Raw genomic sequence first — 12,897 nt, forward strand, 5'->3', positions numbered from 1 at the left:
TCATGACCGGGTTGATGGAAACAGGATATGCCGGTACAATTTTATTAAATGCCGACAGACAATTTGTTCGTTCGACCTGGTGGGATATTTTTGTGTCGGTAAAATTAACTATGCGAGCAATGGCGGTGGAAAAACGCCTTTAAGCGCAAATGTTGATATAATAGGCTAACCATCATGTCGAAGTCAATTTGGAGTCATGCGATGATGTGTTGTGTGGTCCTCACACTACGACTCGGGAGACCATGCAATGTATTAGGTAACATATTAAATAAATTATGGTGAACTTCACAGGGTGCTAGCTATTGCTAGCTTTTTGGTTGAGCAACTGGGTAAAACGGTTCAGGAGGACGGTCACGTGTGTTTGAGTGGCAGGTCCTGGGTTCGAGCCTCTGAATCAGGAGGAAGGGGTACCTGCTAAGCAAGCAGTGTGATTTACGGCCAATGTCCACTTGCAAGCGATGCTTTGCCTACTTTCGCTAGGTATCAACGGCCAATCCAGTAGAGGCTAGGAGCTATAGTGAGCTTTGATTGGTCAATCAATAGACGAGTATTTGCATAAAGTAAAATTGTTCCTGATTTAAGTCCAGCCCTCTTCACGCTCCCTCACCTATGTTTGCATCGCCCAACTGTCCCACCCCACTTCTCATTGCTTTTCTTTCATTGAAAATGAATGGCTTCCGTCGTCCGACATTGTTCCGAGTTAACACCAGCCGTTAGCCCTACTTTACTTGCATTCCACTGGGCTGGCATCTCGACACAATGCATGAATTCCACTCTGACTTACATTTTAGTCATTTAGCAGACGCTCTTATCCAGAGCGATTTACAGTTAGTGAGTGCATACATTTTCATACTGGTCCCCCGTGGGAATCAAACCCACAACTTTACAGGGTGGTGAAAGTGCACGGTATGATGTCAGCCACAGAGATCTTTTCAAATTTCTTACTGGGCTATAGGCTAGGCTACTCATTCTATTATGCCAAACAATGACTTTGGCTTAATGCCCAGTTTGGCAAAGATGGGGAAACTAGGTGAAAGACCAGCACAGTAAGTGCAATCACTTGCATTGTCATCGTTAAATTTTTTTTTTTTTACACACCTTATCAAGACACCTGTGAATTCGGAAATAATAGAGGTCAAATAATGACATTGGTGATCTTTAGGTCAGAAAGTCGGAGCTCTAGAAAGATGCCCGAGTTTCCGACTTGGAATTCCGAGTTGGATGACCATTCAAAAGATTTTCCCAGTTGGAGATCGTTTTTTCCCCCAGTTCCCAGTTGTTTTGAACGCGGCAGTAGTAGAGTGGTTTAGTCGGCGGATGCCTAGTGTTTTGAGGCAGGAGGGAAATATTGCTGAGTCATAATGACGTGTTCTGCCTGTGACATTGGTTGCTTTTCCCTGTTGTGTGATACGTAATCGACTAGGTCATCGATTTACAGATTAAATAAATGATGTTAAAGGTTAAATAAAAAATAAAATAAATTGCTATAACATATAATGTGGTTAGCTAATATGTAAAATATCTCTCCAGGCGTTGTAAGATCTGGCAGACATACGAAACGTCTGAGGAGGACGCGCCCACAGTCACACGTGCTCAGTCACTGTGGGTGTAAAGAGAGCAAGGAAGGAAATGTTGTTCACTCGGGTGATGCACTCTGAAACAGAGGATTCATAGCTAGTGGATTGAATTGACCGGTCCTCATTACAAGGAAGTGATTCCATCACGGAAAAATATATTTAGGTGTAGGTGCTATTCTGAATTAGATAGGTATTGCTGGGGGAACAACCTTGACATTATAATTGGCGCGTGGGACATTGTATCGGCTGCACATTTTAATAGCTTGCTAGCTAGATAGATAGCAAGATATGTGTGATGCCCTCTCCCTTGTTGGCTAGCTAACAAGTATCCAGCGTTACAGTTTAAATAGCAAGACCATTGTTGGTTGGGCTCAAGTTCTGTTTTGTTTTGTTGTCAGTAGCTACGTCGCTGAACTTGGATAAAACGTTAGCGAGCAAAATTAATAGATAGCTAAACAAAATAGCAAGCGCCAGTCTCGCTGTTGGTACCGAACGCTTGCGATATGGGCTTGCTGTCAAAAGGGTCACCGCTCAACTGGGAAGAAACCAAAAAGTATGCAGACCATGTTAGGAAACATGGCATTGTTCAGTTTCTCAACATCTATAACAAGGTGAAAGAACGACAGAAAGATGTCTTGTTATGGGGCGATGAGGTAAGGATGTTGTATTGCTTAACCTTTGCATAACGTCATTTTTGCATAACAAACAATAACATGTGATCCATAATAATGGCATTGTCAGTGAGTCTGCTCTATCACCAGTGAAGTGAGGCTGTAACTATGTTGCCAACGTGCCAACTTGGATTGTGCAGATGAAAGACTGTAACCGATTTGCAGCAACGGCGTGTAACTAGTGTTTCAGTTAGGCTACATCCTGTCGTCAGGATAGTAGTGCATGCAGTACAAGTAGTTGTAATAAAACATTGAACCCATTCAAAGCATCTGACCATTACATAACTGTTTTAGATTTAGACAACTTTTAATCAGTAACTGATGTATTATTCAGTTACTTAGGCCATGGAGCCGTTTATATTGTTGCTAGGAGCGGCAGGTAGGCTAGCGGTTAGAGCGTTGGGCCAGTAATCGAAAGTTCGCTGGTTTGAATACCTCGTTGTGCCCTTGAGCAAGGCATTTAACCCTCATTTGCTCCAGGGGAATCGTACAACTATGGCTGACCCCGTAAAACAACAACCTATCCATTCGGTGTATGTGAAATCTTTTTATTTTTGTCTTGAGAAAGTTTAGGTTTTCTTATCTATACAATTGTTTACATTTCATGAGAACCGATGCATACTTAATACAAAAGTTTTCCAAATGTCTGTCATCGAAAAAGTGTTTGGTAAGTAAATGCCTAAAACGGAATAAATACGATTATTTATCATAAGGTTTGCACCTATTGAGACATTTTTTCTTTTTGAGAGATTTCTTATCTGAGCTTTATATGTTTCTAAACAAAGGTTGTCCCTTAACATGCATCTGGCACGTCGATAGGTTGTTTAACAAAAGTTGCACATAGCATCTAGATGTAGTCAATATGTGATTTCTGTCTGTGCTGCCTTCAGTGTGCCTCAATTTGATGTGGAATGTTGTTGTTATAGATTAATCCCTCTTTCAGACAGGGGGATTACAGGGTAGCAGAGTCAAAGTCAAGGAAACATAATTGATGAATTGGAATGGATGTGATGGCTCCCCGTTTTGATCTTGGGAAGTATGGATCAAGGCTTTGGGTCTACACAGTGACGCACATTGGAAAGAAAGGTGGTGTTTGTAGACATGGTCTGCTCCATTCTGGTCTAATGAACAACAACACAAGTTTAGCCTTATGGCTGATAATCTTGCATTGTCATTGGAAAATATTTAAAAAAAATTGCGATTGGGCCACACCATCCTATTGATGTTGAAGGCCTCTGTGGTGTCTTCTAGTCGGCAGCACAATGGTTACTAGGTTCAGGTGCAATAATATACAAAAGTGAACTGATGTTAATGACATCAACAACAAAAAAACATTCAGGCTGAATTTGAGCTGTGATATCTTATAGGGTTGATTATGCATCTTGTACACATTGACAGCTGAATTGCAGTGCACTTGTGATATTGAGCAATGGCCAGAATGTTTGATGCCACACATGTCTAAACATGTGGGTAGTTGGGAGTCTTTTTAGCAGTCTTGTTTGTCACAATTACAGTTGTGCTGTTATAGGCTTAGGATACATCATGTTAACACTAATCAACATGAGCTTTGATTCTACTTTCATCTGTTTTTAGTCAGTGGGTGCAGTCACAGATGTCAACATATGCAGTAGGCCAAACTGATTTCAACATGAAAGGCATTGAATTTGCACACAGTTTTTATGGTTTGAAATATAAACAGATTATGCTACATTTCTTTTCCTCCCCTTCTAGGTGGAGTACATGTTGATTGAAATGGATGAGAAAAATGGAAAGGTTCGTCTTGTTCTCAATGGTGAGGAAGTTTTGGAAACCCTTCAAGACAAAGGAGAAAAGACCAACCCCAAGTAAGTCAGCTTTAAATCTGTTTAGAAAATGACCATATTATCGTGTTGAGTGTGAAATGGTCTGCTATGTAACGGCCTTTCTTATGTTAACTCATTTGTGTGGCTTACACTACAGGGACTAAAGACTGCTCCTGTCACTGCGTAACACTGTGTTCCACTAGCCTGTTCTGCAACTTTTTAATTAAAAAAAATACAAGAAAAGTCGAACTTCCCTTATTGCTCATGCAAAAGCTACTTTACAAGTATGCAACTTCAGCATGAGTTAAAATTTTTTTGTTTTCTAGAACTATGCCCTTACAAATGCACTATTGATTCAACCTGCCGCTTTACCTTGGGCTGCTAAATTCCTTCAACATGGGTTAAAAAGCCTTCATCTCTATTTGATGGGAATGTGTTTGTACAAGCCTCACTGTGGTAGTCTGGTTGCTAACTGTCCATGACATTCTAAATCTGTGAAGCTGACTTAACCCAGGCCAATTGTAGGTATAGCAGTAGCATTCCTCATTACTGCCTCTCTGGCGCACATATTGAAGAGCACGCGCCCTGTAGCACAAATGCATTGCCCACAGCATTTTCCCTCTGGTGAGATAGTGGCTCACATCAGATTTTTTTAAAAGCACAACATGTTTACTTTTTAATGTGAAAGACTGGCATAATACAATGGACTCTATCGAACCGGGAGCTTGTTTTGTTAGACAACATTATTCAATGACTTCTAAAAATGGAAGTTGGCTTTTTTATTTCTTTATTTATATATATAATGCTTTGTTTTTCCTGGTAGCCATCCTACCCTTTGGAGGCCAGAGTATGGCAGCTACATGATCGAAGGGACTCCGGGGCAGCCCTACGGTGGGACGATGTCAGAGTTCAACACAGTAGAGGACAACATGGGGAAGCGAAGGCGAGAGGCCTCATCTGTGCTGAATAAGAATGAAACACTTGCCACCATCACGTCATTCCCAAGGTAGTTAACTACCTATTCTGTCACTCACTAAATCATTTGAAACGGTTGTATTTTATTTATAGTACCTTTAACATTATTGTTATTCTTGTAACAATGGTTTTAGGTTAGGTTGTCCAGGCTTCACACAGCCAGAATACAAGCCAACACCTGTTGAAAAAGGAGTGTCCAAATCACTGTTCTTCCCGGATGAAGCTATAAACAGACACCCAAGATTCAGGTAGACTTGAATTTTATATATATATATATATATACACACACTACTGTTCAAAAGTTTGGGGTCACATAGAAATGTCCTTGTTTTTGAAAGAAGTTATTTTAAATGGACAAAAAAATTGCATCAAATTGATCAGAAATACAGTGTAGTCATTGTTAATGTTGTAAATGGCTATTGTAGCTGGAAACTGCTGATTTTTAATGGAATATCTACATAGGCGTACAGAGGCCCATTATCAGCAACCATCAGTCCTGTGTTCCAATGGCACGTTGTGTTTGCTAATCCAAGTTTATCATTTTAAAAGGCTAATTGATCATTGGAAAACCCTTTTGCAATTATGTTAGCACAGCTGAAAACTGTTGTGCTGATGAAAGAAGCAATAAAACTGGCCTTCTTGAGACTAGTTGAGTATCTGGAGCATTAGCAATTGTGTGTTTGATTACAGGCTCAAAATGGCCAGAAACAAATAACTTTCTTCTGAAACTCGTCAGTGTATTCTTGTTCTGAGAAATGAAGGCTATTCCATGCCAGAAATTGCCAAGAAACTGAAGATCTCGTACAACGCTGTGTACTACTCCCTTCACAGAACAGCGCAAACTGTCTCTAACCAGAATAGAAAGAGGAGTGGGAGGCCCCGGTGCACAACTGAGCAAGCGGACAAATATATTAGTGTCTAGTTTGAGAAACAGACGCCTCACAGGTCCTCAACTGGCAGCTTCATTAAATAGTACCCGCAAAACACCAGTCTCAACGTCAACAGTGAAGAGGCGACTCCGGGATGCTGATCTTCTAGGCAGAGTTGCAAAGAAAAGACTGCCCATCTTAATCTTTTATTGTCTGAGATATGGCTTTTTCTTTGCAACTCTGCCTAGAAGGTCAGCATCCCGGATTCGCCTCTTCACTGTTGACGTTGAGACTGTTGTTTTGCGGGTACTATTTAATGAAGCTGCCAGTTGAGGACCTGTGAGGGGTCTGTTTCTCAAACTAGACACTCTAATGTATTTGTCCTCTTGCTCAGTTGTGCGACTTACAGTCATGCGTGTATACATTTTTATGTACGGGTGGTCCCTGGTATCCAACACACTATCCTGGCCATGCTCTACCAACTGAGCTATATAAGTTGCTATGGCACTAAGTTTGTCACAGGTGTTTGCACTATGTTATGTCGCTGCCTTGTGTTGTGTCATGTTTCAGCTCTTCATTTGCAAAGTATGTTGTGAATGTTTTTTCAGCACCCTGACCAGAAACATTCGTCACAGAAGAGGAGAGAAGGTGGTGATCAATGTACCCAGTAAGTCTAAATCAAAACAGGTCTTCACCGTTTGCTTTCAGTCAAATACATTTAGTAATATTTTATTTTCACTGGTCAAATTTAGGCCACATTTACAATTTAGTCATTTAGCAGATGCTCTTATCCAGAGCGACTTACAGGAGCAATTTGGGTTAAGGGCCTTGCTCAAGGGCACATCAACAGATATTTCACCTAGTCTGCCCGGAGATTCGAACAAGTGACCTTTCGGTTACTGGCCCAATGCTCTTAACCGCTAGGCTACCCATCGCCCCAAATTTGCTGCAACATTTTTTATGAGTTGAAATGACTTGCTTATGGTTATCTACTTTCCTTTGTGCTTCTTTCTCCTTGTTAGTCTTCAAAGACAAGTGCACCCCATCTCCATTTGTGGAGAAGTTTCCGGAAGATGATGGGGAGGCCGCCAGGGCAGCTCTCCCTGATCACATCTACATGGATGCCATGGGATTTGGAATGGGCAACTGCTGTCTTCAGGTATACGCAACACTTTATAGGATTATAAACCTGGTACACTGGAGTTATCTGTCTGTCTTTAGATGCATGTTCTTTTAATTTTTTATTACGTGTTTATTTACTAGACTAGAGAAATATTTTTTATAAGTCATGGACATGTTTTATATACAGTGAGGGGAAAAAAGTATTTGATCCCCTGCTGATTTTGTACGTTTGCCCACTGACAAAGAAATGATCAGTCTATAATTTTAATGGTAGGTTTATTTGAACAGTGAGAGACAGAATAACAACAAAAAAATCCAGAAACACGCATGTCAAAAATGTTATAAATTGATTTGCATTTTAATGAGGGAAATAAGTATTTGACCCCCTCTCAATCATAAAGATTTCTGGCTCCCAGGTGTCTTTTATACAGGTAACGAGCTGAGATTAGGAGCACACTCTTAAAGGGAGTGCTCCTAATCTCAGCTTGTTACCTGTATAAAGACACCTGTCCACAGAAGCAATCAATCAGATTCCAAACTCTCCACCATGGCCAAGACCAAAGAGCTCTCCAAGGATGTCAGGGACAAGATTGTAGACCTACACAAGGCTGGAATGGGCTACAAGACCATCGCCAAGCAGCTTAGTGAGAAGGTGACAACAGTTGGTGCGATTATTCGCAAATGGAAGAAACACAAAAGAACTGTCAATCTCCGTCGGCCTGGGGCTCCATGCAAGATCTCACCTCGTGGAGTTGCAATGATCATGAGAACGGTGAGGAATCAGCCCAGAACTACATGGGAGGATCTTGTCAATGATCTCAAGGCAGCTGGGACCATAGTCACCAAGAAAACTATTGGTAACACACTACGCCGCGAAGGACTGAAATCCTGCAGCGCCCGCAAGGTCCCCCTGCTCAAGAAAGCACATATACAGGCCTGTCTGAAGTTTGCCAATGAACATCTGAATGATTCAGAGGAGAACTGGGTGAAAGTGTTGTGGTCAGATGAGACCGAAATCGAGCTCTTTGGCATCAACTTCAACTCGCCGTGTTTGGAGGAGGAGGAATGCTGCCTATGACCCCAAAAACACCATCCCCACCGTCAAACATGGAGGTGGAAACATTATGCTTTGGGGGTGTTTTTCTGCTAAGGGGACAGGACGGTGCCATGTACCGTCCTGGGCATGGGCATTGAAAATGGGTCGTGGCTGGGTATTCCAGCATGACAATGACCCAAAACACACGGCTAAGGCAACAAAGGAGTGGCTCAAGAAGAAGCGCATTAAGGTCCTGGAGTGGCCTAGCCAGTCTCCAGACCTTAATCCCATAGAAAATCTGTGGAGGGAGCTGAAGGTTCGAGTTGCCAAACGTCAGGCTCGAAACCTTAATGACTTGGAGAAGATCTGCAAAGAGGAGTGGGACAAAATCCCTCCTGAGATGTGTGCAAACCTGGTGGCCAACTACAAGAAACGTCTGACCTCTGTGATTGCCAACAAGGGTTTTGCCACCAAGTACTAAGTCATGTTTTGCAGAGGGGTCAAATACTTATTTCCCTCATTAATATGCAAATCAATTTATAACATTTTTGACATGCGTTTTTCTGTCTCTCACTGTTCAAATAAACCTACCATTAAAATTATAGACTGATCATGTCTTTGTCATTGGGCAAACGTACAAAATCAGCAGGGGATCAAATACTTTTTTCCCTCACTGTAGGCAGGTTGAGTAATCCTTAAATTAACTTTAACCCTTTTTATGATGTTTTTCCAGGTGACATTCCAAGCATGCAGCATTGAAGAGGCGAGGTACCTTTATGACCAACTAGCAACATTCTGCCCCATAATGGTAAGATATGCTTAGAAAACATACAGAAAGTATTAATTGCCTCAAAATAGTAATTGGAAAAAATCTAAGGTGTCATAAACAGCTTTGTTTAACCACATCTTTGAATCCTTACAGTATTCAATAATGCTTTGGTTGTTTTGAGTGCCTTTTGTGTGGTGGAAACTGGAAAGCTAACTGCTGATCTGTTTACAGATGGCCCTCAGTGCTGCATCGCCTTTCTACAGAGGCTATGTGTCAGACATTGATTGTCGCTGGGGAGTTATTTCTGCATCGGTGGATGACAGGACCGGGGAAGAGAGGGGGCTGGAGGTGAGCAGATTAATCAGGAAAAACTGGCTCCTAATGAAAGGAACATGACCCAGCCAAACAAGGCCCACTCGCTTGTTGCTAGTTGCTTCAGCGGGTTGAATGTAACGCTTGGATAGTGTCAGGCTCAGACAGGCATTATTAATTTCTCTGATTTCCTGGTGTTCAATTGTAATGTTAGTCAGAGCAGGTTTTCAGTTATTTGTCTTCTTTGTTCCTTGATATGTCAGAGGATTTTCAGACTTGTCTTTCAACGAGCATGAAAATGTGTTTTCTTTGCAGCCTTTGAAAACCAACAAATTTCGAATCTTGAAATCAAGATATGATTCAATCGACAGCTACCTCTCCAGCTGTGGCGAAAGGTACAATGACATAGATCTGACAATAGACGAGGAGATCAACAAACAGCTGCTGGATGCAGGTAAAGCACTTTGTAACAATAACATAAATATTTGATACTACATGGTGTATAGAAACAATAGAATATGGTGAAGGACAGGTGATTGGTGAAAAATACTTTCAAGATGAATAGTGAAATAATCTTACAAAAGAAAAGTAACTTTTGATGTATTTTTCAAGCAATAAAACTGTTTGTACAACCGTTTGTTAACAATGTGGTTATTCATATTTTAATCGTAAAACCTTCTATAGAGAAGTGATCAGAATCTGTTTTTGTAGGGATCGACAAGCTGCTGGCCCAACACGTAGCCCATCTCTTCATCCGGGATCCGCTGTCACTCTTTGAGGAGAAAATCCACCTGGATGATGAAAATGTGTCTGATCACTTTGAGGTAAAAAATAATACTATACTAGACTGACTTATAGTGACTACATGACTGTATGCGAACTAGACCAATACTTGTGATTTAGATTTTATAAGGAGGCATTTTAGTTGATATAATCTAATTTCTCTTTCGTCTTTTCTGTCTGTCTTGTAGAATCTGCAGTCAACCAACTGGCAGACCATGAGGTTCAAACCACCTCCTCCAAACTCGGACATCGGATGGCGAGTTGAGTTCCGCCCCATGGAGGTAGCGTAAGCCTTACAACTCTATTGACAAAAAATATTGAATATCATTTGGATATTTGTTTACCTGAAACACACTCATTGTTTAAGTAAATACTTGCAACATGATTTACATGTACTGTGTCTTAACCTGTTTTTGGACAATGTTTGTAGAGTAGAAATATTCAGTGCATGTTTTCTTTTGTTCCAGGTGCAACTTACTGATTTTGAAAACTCTGCTTACGTTGTCTTCATCGTGCTGCTCACCCGGGTTATACTGTCCTATAAACTGGACTTTCTCATCCCTTTGTCAAAGGTGAGAACAGCTGTTCTTCTGATATACATTTCATTTGCTGAATTTTAGGAAATTCCATTAAGTTAAGTTCTAGTACATGTAGGGTCATGATACATGTAGGGTCATAACATTAAGTATTCTGTTTTGTCTTTCAAAAGGTTGATGAAAACATGAAAGTTGCCCAGAAAAGAAATGCAGTCCAAGAGGGCATGTTTTATTTCCGGAAGGACATCTATAAAGGTGAGAGGATACGAATCAGATTCCAGTGTTTTGAAACCTGGTCAGGGAGCGTTTTGGCAAAATGTCTGAACAGGTTGATGCTAAATCTTCTCTTGTGTCCTCCCATAGGCTGCAACCCTGCCCTCGATAGCTCCTCATCGGCTGCCCAGAATGGCTTGGACAGTGAGGGTGACAATGAGTACACACTGATGAGCATTGACACAATCATCAACGGAAAGGTGCTTATTAAAGATGCGTTATTATGGTTTTGGGTAATTTCAGCCAGTAGTACGTCATCCATTTTGTATGATATGTAACGTCCTGCAAAAAAAAATGCATATCGTATGATATATGTTACGAATTCCAATTTGTACAATATGTAATGAATTTGTAAGTGCTTAAGATCCCGTTCAATCTCTTTTAATAATAGTTATCATTGAATATATATTTCTCCTGCACTCTTGACTTTAAACCATAAGTTGTTGTTTCTTATCATTTAGGAAGGAGTTTTTCAAGGGTTGATACCGATCCTCAACTGCTACCTGGAAAACATGGAGGTGGACGTCGATACAAGATGCACCATCCTAAACTACCTGAAGCTCATCAAGAGACGCGCCTCAGGTATATTTAGGCAATAAGGCCCAAGGAGGTGTGGTATATGGCCAATACGCACGACGCAACGCAGAGTGCCTGGATACAGCCCTTAGCCGTGTTCTATTGGCCATTTACCACAAACCCCCGAGGTGCCTTATTGCTATTATAAACTGGTTACCAACATAATTAGAGCAATAAAAATAAATGTTTTGTCGTATCTGTGGTATACGGTCTGATACACCACGGCTTTCAGCCAATCAGCATTCAGGGCTCGAACCACCCAGTTTAGAATGAGCAAATAAACAATGACAATTTGACGCTGGGTTAGGTAACAGGGTTTTGTGGGGTATTGGTGTGGCCCATGGGCTTTCCACATCATTGGTGGAGCTTAGCAAAAGCATGCGGCATTCCAATAGTAGAAGGCACATGTTGCTCCCTGACAGTGTCAACAAGGTTTGATAACTCTTGGCTGCTTTGAGAAAGGCAGCCCAATTCTGAACTTTATTTTTCGCTAATGGATTTTTGGACCAATCACATCAGATCTTTTCACATATCTTTTTCAGAGCAGATCTGATTGGTCAAATGAGCAATTTAGTGAAAAAAATAAAAAAGTGTAGAATTGGGCTGCCTGTCTAAACACAGCCTTAGTGCTTTACAGTGTTGAATCTGAACTGAAGCCACATTAGGCCACATGAAATTGTTAATGTATACAGGGTTATAAATGCCAAATAGGCACTTGTTTATATGTTAGTGGTGTAACATCTTAATTATCAACAACAACACGTTTTGCTCACTTTGTTCTTGTTGCTGATGTAGGTGAACTGATGACCATGGCTAAATGGATGAGGGAGTTTGTGGACAAGCACCCCCAATACAAGCAAGACAGCGTCATAACTGACAGAATTAACTACGACCTACTCCGCAAGTGTGACAGCATCACAAAAGGAGAAGAGCGATGCCCAGAACTTATTGGCGACCCAGTCAATCGGGGCAAATGAACTTACTGTCACAGCTGTAATCAATGAATGAATGTGTTGTCCATCATGAGAAGGAAGACCAAATATCTGTCTGGACAAAGTGGTCTAAACAAATTCACTTTTAATGGAGAATATAGAATTGCACGTGTGCATTTGGATGGTCAAGCGGGTGTATTGCATTTGTGTATATACTGTATCAGATTTGTACAATTCGACAATTATTTTAATAGGCGGCAAATTCAATTCAATCGGATGTGTAATAGCAATTGGATATGTAATTTGATATCCTGTGTTCATGGTAACAAAGTCTGACTGTGAGTGTGAAATTATGTAAATGCTGCGAACACTAAAGTTGTACACTAGATTCATTTTAATCTTTAAGTCTACTGTAAATACTGAACTTTGATCTACAAACATTTAACAAGAGTTATTTCATTTCTCGAATGCGGTATATCTGCATTCTGTCAGAAATTATTAGGCCTTTCATGCAAGAAGTGTGAAATTAAAGTCTTTGATTTGCTGTGATGACATAGTAGAATCTTTAAAAAAAAGTAGTCTTGCATTGAAGTGCAGGTGAATGTAAACATTTGATTGGAATGTTATGTCTCAATTAATAAATCTGTGTACAGCACTGACTAAG

At 40.7% G+C, this 12,897-nt stretch overlaps 1 protein-coding gene across 1 annotated transcript; it reads left to right on the top strand.

Annotated features, from left to right (window-relative positions):
- Positions 1-1,595: 1,595 nt before the first annotated feature.
- Positions 1,596-12,897, top strand: gclc (glutamate-cysteine ligase, catalytic subunit). Its single transcript, XM_084142121.1, has 16 exons — positions 1,596-2,230; positions 3,980-4,092; positions 4,874-5,056; positions 5,160-5,273; positions 6,503-6,561; positions 6,917-7,053; positions 8,786-8,860; positions 9,053-9,169; positions 9,449-9,587; positions 9,845-9,957; positions 10,105-10,197; positions 10,384-10,488; positions 10,626-10,707; positions 10,816-10,925; positions 11,187-11,307; positions 12,097-12,897. The coding sequence occupies exons 1-16, from the start codon at positions 2,081-2,083 to the stop codon at positions 12,276-12,278; spliced, it is 1,893 nt and encodes a 630-aa protein (XP_083998247.1). The 5' UTR covers positions 1,596-2,080; the 3' UTR covers positions 12,279-12,897.

Source organism: Coregonus lavaretus (genome assembly GCF_964263955.1).
Source record: "Coregonus lavaretus genome assembly, chromosome: 25".
NCBI lineage: Eukaryota > Metazoa > Chordata > Actinopteri > Salmoniformes > Salmonidae > Coregonus > Coregonus lavaretus.

Excerpts from the sequence above, each read along its gene's own strand:
- gclc (XM_084142121.1), top strand. The coding sequence starts at position 2,081 with ATGGGCTTGCTGTCAAAAGGGTCACCGCTCAACTGGGAAGAAACCAAA. Across the intron at positions 5,057-5,159 it reads ACCATCACGTCATTCCCAAG|GTTAGGTTGTCCAGGCTTCA; the intron begins GTAGTTAACTAC and ends CAATGGTTTTAG. Across the intron at positions 10,926-11,186 it reads ACACAATCATCAACGGAAAG|GAAGGAGTTTTTCAAGGGTT; the intron begins GTGCTTATTAAA and ends CTTATCATTTAG.